General features: G+C 51.2%; 1 protein-coding gene across 1 annotated transcript; it reads left to right on the top strand.

The window, feature by feature from the left end:
• The first annotated feature begins 2,868 nt into the window (after positions 1 to 2,868).
• Positions 2,869 to 4,502, top strand: LOC144488637 (cystatin-like). The gene is made up of 3 exons (XM_078206703.1): positions 2,869 to 3,159; positions 3,717 to 3,836; positions 3,942 to 4,502. Exons 1-3 carry the CDS (start codon positions 2,944 to 2,946, stop codon positions 4,023 to 4,025), a joined length of 420 nt encoding a protein of 139 aa, XP_078062829.1. The 5' UTR covers positions 2,869 to 2,943; the 3' UTR covers positions 4,026 to 4,502.
• Positions 4,503 to 10,168: the final 5,666 nt, after the last annotated feature.

Here is a 10,168-nt window from a genome sequence, read left to right on the forward strand (position 1 = left end):
GTAAAAGGTGTGTGAGAAGTGCTGACCTGCTCTTCAGCCCCCCCTAGTGGTAAAATACAAATTATATCCCTGACACTCACTCTGAAATCCAACACGTGACAATTTATTTCTCTAACTAACATTGAGCAAATTAACTAAACTATTAACAAACCGAATAAATCCCTTCTAACTATTCCCAAGATTCTACTGGTACGCTGTTCAAATAAAGACAAGTCCCACTCAGTAGCAAAATAGAATTCAGCCACTCTCTAAATTACGACCAGGTTTTGTCTTTTTGGAATATTCTGGGCTTTCTCTGCTGATTCTTGTGTCTGGAACTTCTTTGGTACTTCGTAGTTGGTGCTTTCTTGAAGACTTAGATGAGGATGTGAGAGCCAGCGATTCGCCCTTGAGATAGAGAGAGAGCTGTTAGCTCTGGCAGGTGGCAGTTGCTCTCTCCAGTTTGTCCCACTGTCCCCTTCTTTTATACCCGTGGTGACGTATCAATATTTCCCACAATAGGATAACACAATAGGTCCTAAGTTGTCAAAAACCCATCCAATTTAAATTTAATAGGTTTTTGGTATCTAAGTGCCTGATTCAAAGCGATTGGCTGAATTCAAAAGCTGTCAGTCCCCCCGCCCCGCTGAGATTTTCCAGCATTTCCTGGTTTTGTTTCAGAATGTGGAGATGCCGGCGTTGGACTGGGGTAAACACAGTAGAACATAGAACAGTACAGCACAGAACAGGCCCTTCGGCCCACGATGTTGTGCCGAGCTTTATCTGAAACCAAGATCAAGCTATCCCACTCCCTATCATCCTGGTGTGCTCCATGTGCCTATCCAATAACCGCTTAAATGTTCCTAAAGTGTCTGACTCCACTATCACTGCAGGCAGTCCATTCCACACCCCAACCACTCTCTGCGTAAAGAACCTACCTCTGATATCAAAGAACAAAGAACAATACAGCACAGGAACAGGCCCTTCGGCCCTCCAAGCCCGCGCCGCTCCCCGGTCCAGGATTGAATCCTGAATCCAGGATCCCCGCCCAATTTTCCAGCCTATCTACATCCTAATATCCTATCCAACGAGCTGTCCCTCACAGCTACGATGCTTTGTTCATCACAACCTATTAACTCACCCCCACCCCCCCATATCCTTCCTGTATCTCCCACCACGAACCCTATAGTTATGCCCCCCTTGTAATAGCTCCATCCACCCGAGGAAATAGTCTTTGAACGTTCACTCTATCTATCCCCTTCATCATTTTATAAACCTCTATTAAGTCTCCCCTCAGCCTCCTCCGCTCCAGAGAGAACAGCCCTAGCTCCCTCAACCTTTCCTCATAAGACCTACCTTCCAAACCAGGCAGCATCCTGGTAAATCTCCTCTGCACTCTTTCCAGCGCTTCCACATCCTTCTTATCGTGAGGTGACCAGAACTGCACACAATATTCCAAATGTGGTCTCACCAAGGTCCTGTACAGTTGCAGCATAACCCCACGGCTCTTAAACTCCAACCCCCTGTTAATAAAAGCTAACACACTATAGGCCTTCTTCACAGCTCTATCCACTTGAGTGGCAACCTTTAGAGATCTGTGGATATGGACCCCAAGATCTCTCTGTTCCTCCACAGTCTTCAGAACGCTACCTTTGACCCTGTAATCCACATTTAAATTAGTCCTACCAAAATGAATCACCTCACATTTATCAGGGTTAAACTCCATTAGCCATTTTTCAGCCCAGCTTTGCACCCTATCTATGTCTCTTTGCAGCCTACAACAGCCCTCCACCTCATCCACTACTCCACCAATCTTGGTGTCATCAGCAAATTTACTGATCCATCCTTCAGCCCCCTCCTCTAAGTCATTAATAAAATAGTAAAAAGCCTAACAACACCAGGTTAAAGTCCAACAGGTTTATTTGGTAGCAAAAGCCACACAAGCTTTCGGAACAGGCTGTCCCTTCGTCAAGTGGGTGGGAGTTCTGATCACAAACAGACACAAACTCAATTTACATGAATAATGATTGGAATGTGAGTCTTTGCGCCCTGTTTGTGATCAGAACTCCCATCCACCTGACGAAGGGACAGCCTGTTCCGAAAGCTTGTGTGGCTTTTGCTACCAAATAAACCTGTTGGACTTTAACCTGGTGTTGTGAGATTTTTGCTGTGTTTCAGAATCTGCCATCTGCAAGTATTTCGGTTTTTCTCGTATCGTTTTGTGCTGATTCCTATGGTTTTTCCTAGGATTTCACATCCGAGGGAGATAGGCCATTTGGAACAAAAAGGGTCTATGTGGGTCTGTGCAAGACATGGGCAAACCTCCCCAAGTACCATCCGCCCGCCTCCTGCGCCCGGTGGGCACCGCAGGGGTCGGAGTGCGTTATCGACCCTAATAATCACATTATAATTTGATGTTTTTAAGTTTCCTTTGTACTTTGATTTCTGTTCGGGCTGTTGATTCCCCCTCCTTTTGGGGAGCTGCCCCTTTTACTTTGTCCTGATTTAACTTGAGTTGGTTTATTTGGTTTGACCTTAAAAGAGACGCCAAGTGCCATCCGACAATGAATGGGACAATGAAGTTGAGGGGGGAGTTGCCCCTGATAAAGATGGCGGACGGCTGTGCGGGGCGGAACTGACGTTTGGTCGTTGAGCAGAGCGCTGGCTGATTGGAGGGGCGGAGGCGGAAGTAGCGCTCGAGGGGGGCGGAAACTACCTTTGAGGGGGAAATCGCTGAGCGGTAGTGTCACGACTGTGGGGCGGAAGTGATGTCAGAGCGGAAGTGTGGGGCGCCGGTGGATGTGACGTCCCGAAAGGTGTCGAGTCCACGGAGCCAAAGTGACGCGTTACGTCGACGGATGTGACGTAGTTGCGGGTCGGAAGCGTCGCGATTCCGGAGCGTGAGTGAGGGGCGGAAGTGACGCCTCAGCGGGACGGAAGCGCATTTAGAACTGCGTGGAGAAGATGGCGGTGAGGGTTTTGTTGTTGGGTGCCGCCGCCGCGCTGTTCATCCTGCTCCCGGCCGGGGGGTCCAGCGTCATGCCGGGCGGCATCGCCCCCGTGGACGCGACCTCGCCCGAGGTGCTGCAGGCGGTCCACGCGGCGGTGGAACATTTCAACCGAAGGTCCAATGAAACGTTTCTCAGCAAAATGAGGAGAGTCCTCAACGCGAAGGAGCAGGTGTGAGAGGGGGGGGCGGGGAGGGGGGGGCGGGGAGGGTGGTGAGGGGGGAGGGGCTGAGGGAGAGGGGGCGGGGTGGGGCTGAGAGGGGGAGGGGCTGGGGGAGGGGCGGGGCAGAGAGAGAGCAGGGAGGGGCTGTGAGAGAGAGGGGGAGGGGCTGAGAGAGGGGAGGGGCTGAGTGAGAGGGGGCAGGGCAGAGAGAGGGGGGAGGGGTGGGGCTGAGAGGGGGTAGGGGCTGTGAGAGAGAGGGGTGAGGGGGAGGGGGCTGAGAGAGAGGGGGAGGGGCTGAGAGAGGGGGAGGGGCAGAGAGAAGGGGGCGGGGCAGAGAGAGAGAGGGGGCATAGGCACGTCACTAATACAGGGTCCTGAGGCCAAGGGGAGAGGGGGTGGTTTGTGATGGAGTTGGCTAGGATTCTCCCTGCAGCTGCTGTTTGGTGTGTGTGTGGTTTTGGGGTGGGGTGGGTCGGGACCTTGCCCCCCGCCCCCTTGCCCCCTGCCCCCCTGCCCCTGTGAGTGAGCTGACTGTAAGTTGCCTGCTGTGTCTCTCTCCCCGACAGGTGGTGACCGGGATGTTGTACCATCTGAGAGTCAAACTGGGAACAACAAACTGCAGGAAGACCGCACCAAACATCGACCTCGAGAGTTGTCAATTCCACCCAAGTCCAGCGCTTGCCAAGGTAAGAGAGAGAGCGAGAGGGAGGGAGGGAGGGAGGGGGCAGGGCGTTGGGCGGGGCTGCAGCGTCTCGCTAAAACCGCTTTCTCTTTTCACCGCTCTCGTTCAGACGAGGATCTGCAAGTTTCAAATCTGGGACCGGCCGTGGATGGGTCCAATGCAGGTCACGCTGCAGAACTGCAGGATCGTGTGACGCCCGCCTCGCCGAGTGCGCGACCCACGGCGGGTTCACCAACGCTTGGCTCTGCCGCAACTATAATCACCGACCCCTCTCCGAGGGAGGGAAGGGCTCTGCCGCTGTCCTGTCTCTCCTGCCCGCACCCCACTGGCTGCCCGCCCGAGATGACGGGGCAGGGTGGGCGATGATCCAACTCGTAGTGCGTCAACATCTTGAGAAAATGGACAGCTCTCAGCCTCGTTCAGTTAAAGCACACTGCCTGCTCAAGCTGCTTTGCACACCCCAGGGATATACACCTACCCACAGTTTCACCTGGAGCTCCCGATCACCAATCTGTCTCTCAGGCAGAGTATTCAACCCATCTCTCAGCTCCAGGGTGGACTTTCAACTCAGCACTTTTCCCACTGGAATTTGACCAGTGATGGCCGAACACTAAATATGCAACTTTTATACACTGCCATTCATTTACCAATAAACTTTACTTTTCAAATACTTTTGTGTCTGATGTGGTCTCTGTAAAAGCCTTTACTCTGTATCTAACCCCGTGCTGTACCTGTCCTGGGAGTGTTTGATGGGGGATAGTGTAGAGGGAGCTTTACTCTGCATCTAACCCCGTGCTGTACCTGTCCTGGGAGTGTTTGATGGGGGACAGTGTAGAGGGAGCTTTACTCTGTATCTAACCCCGTCCTGTACCTGTCCTGGGAATGTTTGATGGGGGACAGTGTAGAGGGAGCTTTACTCTGTATCTAACCCCGTGCTGTAACTGTCCTGGGAGTGTTTGATGAGGGACAGTGTAGAGGGAGCTTTACTCTGTATCTAACCCCGTGCTGTACCTGTCCTGGGAGTGTTTGATGGGGGACAGTGTAGAGGGAGCTTTACTCTGTATCTAACCCCGTGCTGTACCTGTCCTGGGAGTGTTTGATGAGGGGACAGTGCAGAGGGAGTTTTACTCTGTATCTAACCCCGTGCTGTAACTGTCCTGGGAGCAAATCCCACATTCCCCCCAACTCTGAGTAAAAGATGTTTCTCCTCAATTCCCCATTAGATTTATCAGCGCCTGTCTGGTTTTGATGACCCCACCTAGTTCTGGACTTGTCTTCAAATGCAAACACTCTGCACCTGTTAACTCGGAATTGTTCAAAGGCGTTTATTGCCTCACTGCTCCCAGCCTCTTGTTAGAAAAGAGGTCTACGTGATCAGACTTTTCCTGATAACTTTGTAGCCTCCCAGTTCTTCATAGAAACCCTACAGTGGCCATTTGGCCCATCGAGTCTGCACCGACCACAATCCCACCCAGGCCCTTCCCCCATATCCCAACATATTTACCCGCTAATCCCTCTAACCTACGCATCTCAGGACACTAAGGGGCAATTTGTAACCTGGCCAATCCACCTAACCCGCACATCTTTGGACTGTGAGAGGAAACCGGAGCACCCGGAGGAAACCCACGCAGACACGAGGAGAATGTGGAAACTCCACACAGACAGTGACCCGAGCCGGGAATCGAACCCGGGTCCCTGGAGCTGTGAAGCAGCAGTGCTAACCACTGTGCTACCGTGCCGCCCTTGTCGGCTATCGTGGTACGCCAAGCGCGCAGCGCTGACGATGGCTCGGAGACGGTGACTGCGGAATCCTCCGTCTCGTTTGCAGTACTCCTCGCCATCCCTGGGGATCTTCTCCACCTCGACAACTCCCCAAGGCTCCTGTGTATCTCCCCCGCCCCCACCCCCACCGCCGGACTTCTATCGCTGTCCTTTGGACATCCGGATGCTCTCATAGAACAGTACAGGCCCTTCGCCCCATGATGTTGTGCCGGACATGACTCCGAATGACCAGTCCGTTCTGCCTGCTCTTCCTCCCTACCCTTCTATTCTTTACATATTCCTGTGCTTATCTAAAAGCCCCTTAAACGCCCCTATCGCAGCTGCCTCGACACCACCACCCCTGGCAGCGCGTTCCAGACACCACCCTCACCAACTTTTACAGATGCACCATTGAAAGCATCCTTTCCGGTTGTATCACAGCTTGGTATGGGGCTCCTGCTCTGCCCAAGACCGCAAGGAACTACCAAGGGGTCGTGAATGTAGCCCAATCCATCACGCAAACCAGCCTCCCATCCATTGACTCCGTCTACACTTCCCGCTGCCTCGGGAAAAGCAGCCGGCATAATCAAGGACCCCACGCACCCCGGACATTCTCTCTTCCACCTTCTTCCGTCGGGAAAAAGATACAAAAGTCTGAGGTCACGTACCGACCGACTCAAGAACAGCTTCTTCCCTGCTGCCGTCAGACTTTTGAATGGACCTACCTCGCATTAAGTTGATCTTTCTCTACACCCTAGCTATGACTGTAACACTACATTCTGCACCCTCTCTTTTCCTTCTCTATGAACGGTATGCTTTGTCTGTATAGCGCGCAAGAAACAATACTTTTCACTGTATCCCAGTACATGTGACAATAATAAATCAAATCAAATATTAAGTTGATCTTTCTCTACACCCTAGCTGTGACTGTAACACTACATTCTGCACCCTCTCCTTTCCTTCTCTATGAACGGTATGCTTTGTATAGCGTGAGAAATAATATTTTTCACTGTATCCCAATACATGTGACAAATCGGAAAATCACTTTAAAAAAAAACTTGCCCCTCGCGTCTCTTCTGAACTTTCCTTTCAACTTGTGTCTAATACTTGGGGGCATGCACTTAAGGTGAGAGGGTTTTAAGTTTATTTATTAGTGTCACAAGTAGGCTTACATTAACACTGCAATGAAGCTACTGTGAAAATCCCCCCAGTTGCCACACACTGGCGCCTTTTTTATTCATTCCTGGGACATGGGCGTCGCTGGCTGGGCCCAGCATTTATTGCCCATCCCTAGTTGCCCCTTGGAGGGCAGTTGAGAGTCAACCACATTGCTGTGGCTCTGGAGTCACATGTAGGCCTGACCGGGGTAAGGATGGCAGATTTCCTTCCCTAAAGGGAACCAGATGGGTTTTTCCGACAATGGGTCATCAGGAGATTCTTAATTCCAGATTTTGTTTTTATTGAATTCAAATTCCACCAATCAGCGGTATTCGAATCCAGGTCCCCAGAATATTATGTATTCGGGTTACACTGAGGCCAATCCACCTAACCCCCACGTCTTTCGGACTGTGGGAGGAAACCGGAGCACCCGGAGGAAACCCACGCAGACACGGGGGGGAGAACGTGAAGACTCCGCACAGACAGTGACCCAAGCCGGGAATCGAACCTGGGTCCCTGGCGCTGTGAGGCAGCAGTGCTTAACCCGCTGTGCTGCACAGATCCTCCTGTTTTTAATGCATGTCTGAAAAAGCCTTGGGATTCCCTTTAACGCTATGTGCCGAGGTCATTTCATGGCCCCCCCTCCTTGCTCCTAATTCCCTGCATGAGTTCTTTCCAGTTTCCTTCACATGGGTAAGATGGGTGAAGAGGGATATGGGGCAAACGTGGGCAATTGGGACTAGCTTAGTAGTTTGAAGCCAGCTGAAGTTAGAGTCACAGAGTCAGAGGTTTACAGCATGGAAACAGGCCCTTTGGCCCAACTTGTCCATGCCGCCCAGTTTTTACCACTAAGCTAGTCCCAATTGCCCGCATTTGGCCCATATCCCTCTGCACCCATCTTATCCATGTAACTGTCTAAATGTTTTTTAAAAGACAAAATTGTACCCGCCTCTACTACTGCCTCTGGCAGCTCGTTCCAGACACTCACCACCATCTGTGTGAAAAAATTGCCCCTCTGGACATTTTTGTATCTCTCCCCTCTCGCCTTAAACCTATGCCCTCGACTCCCCGACCTTTGGGAAAAGATATTGACTATCCAGCTGATCTGTGCCCCTCATTATTTTATAGACCTCTATAAGATCACCCCTCAGCCTCCTACGCTCCGGGGAAAAAAGTCCCAGTCTATCCAGCCTCTCCTTATAACTCAAACCATCTGCATGTTCTCCCCGTGTCTGCGTGGGTTTCCTCCGGGTGCTCCGGTTTCCTCCCACAGTCCCAAAGACGTGCTGGTTAGGGTGCATTGTCCGTGCTAAATTCTCCCTCAGTGTTACCCGAACAGGTGCCGGAGTGTGGGCGACTAGGGGATTTTCACAGTTTATCCCGCTTCTTCTTATAACTCAAACCACCAAGTCCCGGTAGCATCCGAGTAAATCTTTTCTGCACTCTTTCTAGTTTAATAATATCCTTTCTGTAATAGGGTGACCAGAACTGCACACAGTATTCCAAGTGTGGCCTTACCAATGTCTTGTACAACTTCAAGAAGATGTCCCAACTCCTGTATTCAATGTTCTGACCGATGAAACCAAGCATGCCGAATGCCTTCTTCACCACTCTGTCCACCTGTGACTCCACTTTCAAGGAGCTATGAACCTGTACCCCTAGATCTCTTTGTTCTATAACTCTCCCCAACGCCCTACCATTAACTGAGTAAGTCCCGCCCTGGTTCGATCGATCAAAATGCATCACCTCGCATTTGTCTAAATTAAACTCCATATTGCCTCAATGTATGAGCTCGCCAGTATGTCTAAGAACAAAGAAAATTACAGCACAGGAACAGGCCCTTCGGCCCTCCAAGACTGCTGATCATGATGCCCTAACTAAACTGCAAATAAACCCTCCTGTCCTTACTCGGTCCGTATCCCTCTATTCCCTCCCTATTCATGGACCCATCCAGATGCCTCTTAAATGTTGCTAATGTACCCGCTTCCACCACCTCCTCTGGCAGCGCGTTCCAGGCACCCACCACTCTCTGCGTGAAAAACTTCCCCCCGCACATCTCCCTTAAACTTTCCCCCTTCTCACCTTGAATCTGTGCCCCCTTGCAATTAAACATAGAAGATAGGAGGAGGCCCTTCGATCCTGCTCCGCCATCCATCACCATCATGGCTGATCATCCAACTCAATAACCTAATCCTGCTTTCTCCCCATAACCTTTGACCCCGTTCGCCCCAAGTGCTCTATCCAGCCGCCTCTTGAATACATTCAATGTTTTGGCATCAACTACTTCCTGTGGGAATGAATTCCACAGGCTCACCGGGTGAAGAAATGTCTCCTCATCCCCGTCCTAAATGGTCTCCCCCGAATCCTCAGACTGTGACCTCTGGTTCTGGACTCCCCCCACCATCGGGAACATCCCCCCTGCATCTACCCTGTCTAGTCCTGTTAGAATTTTATAAGTCTCTATGAGATCCCCCCCCTCATTCGTCTGAACTCCAGCGAAAACAATCCTAACCTGGTCAATCTCTCCTCACACATCAGTCCCGCCATCCCCGGAATCAGCCTGGTAAACCTTCGCTGCGCTCCCTCGAGAGCAAGAACATCCTTGCTCAGAAAATTGACGCTTCCACCCTGGGGAAAAAGCCTCTGACTATCCACCCTGTCTGTGCCTCTCATCATTTTGTAGACCAGGTCTCCCCTCAGCCTCCGTCTTTCCAGTGGAAACAATCCCAGTTTATCCAACCTCTCCTCACAGCCGACACCCTCGAGACCAGGCCAACATCCTGGTGAACCTTCTCTGCACTCTCTCCAAAGCTTCCTTCTGGTAGTGTGGCGACCAGAACTGCCCGCAATACTCCAAATGCGGCCTAACCAAGGTGTTATATAGCCGCAACATGATTTCCCAACTCTTGTACTCAATGCCCCGGCTGATGAAAGCGAGTATGCCATATGCCGCCTTATCCGTCTGTGTTGCCACGTTCAGGGATCCGGTGACCCTGTACGCCCAGATCCCTCTGTAAGATAATGTTCCGAAGGGTTCTGCCATTCACTGTATAATTCACACCTAAATTTGAGCCTCCAAAACGCATCGTCTCTCTGAGTGCAGACATGACGTTCTCCCGACTTGTCAATGCAACTCCTCCACCTCGTACCTCCCTCTCTATCTCGTCCAAGACATCAAAAGCCTGGAACGTGGAGACCATAAGATATAGGAGCAGAATTAGGCCATTTGGCCCATCGAGTCTGCTCCGCCATTCAGTCATGGATGAGTCATAGAGGTTTACAGCCTGGAAACAGGCCCTTCGGCCCAACTTGTCCATGCTGCCCTTTTCTTTAAAAACCCAAAGCTAATCCCAATTGCCCACATCTGGCCCATATCCCTCTCTACCCATCGTACCCATGTAACTATCTAAATGCTTT

The sequence above is a fragment of the Mustelus asterias genome, unplaced genomic scaffold (genome assembly GCF_964213995.1).
Source record: "Mustelus asterias unplaced genomic scaffold, sMusAst1.hap1.1 HAP1_SCAFFOLD_1730, whole genome shotgun sequence".
Taxonomy (NCBI): domain Eukaryota; kingdom Metazoa; phylum Chordata; class Chondrichthyes; order Carcharhiniformes; family Triakidae; genus Mustelus; species Mustelus asterias.

Excerpts from the sequence above, each read along its gene's own strand:
- LOC144488637 (XM_078206703.1), top strand. The coding sequence starts at position 2,944 with ATGGCGGTGAGGGTTTTGTTGTTGGGTGCCGCCGCCGCGCTGTTCATC. Across the intron at positions 3,160-3,716 it reads TCCTCAACGCGAAGGAGCAG|GTGGTGACCGGGATGTTGTA; the intron begins GTGTGAGAGGGG and ends TCTCCCCGACAG. Across the intron at positions 3,837-3,941 it reads CAAGTCCAGCGCTTGCCAAG|ACGAGGATCTGCAAGTTTCA; the intron begins GTAAGAGAGAGA and ends GCTCTCGTTCAG.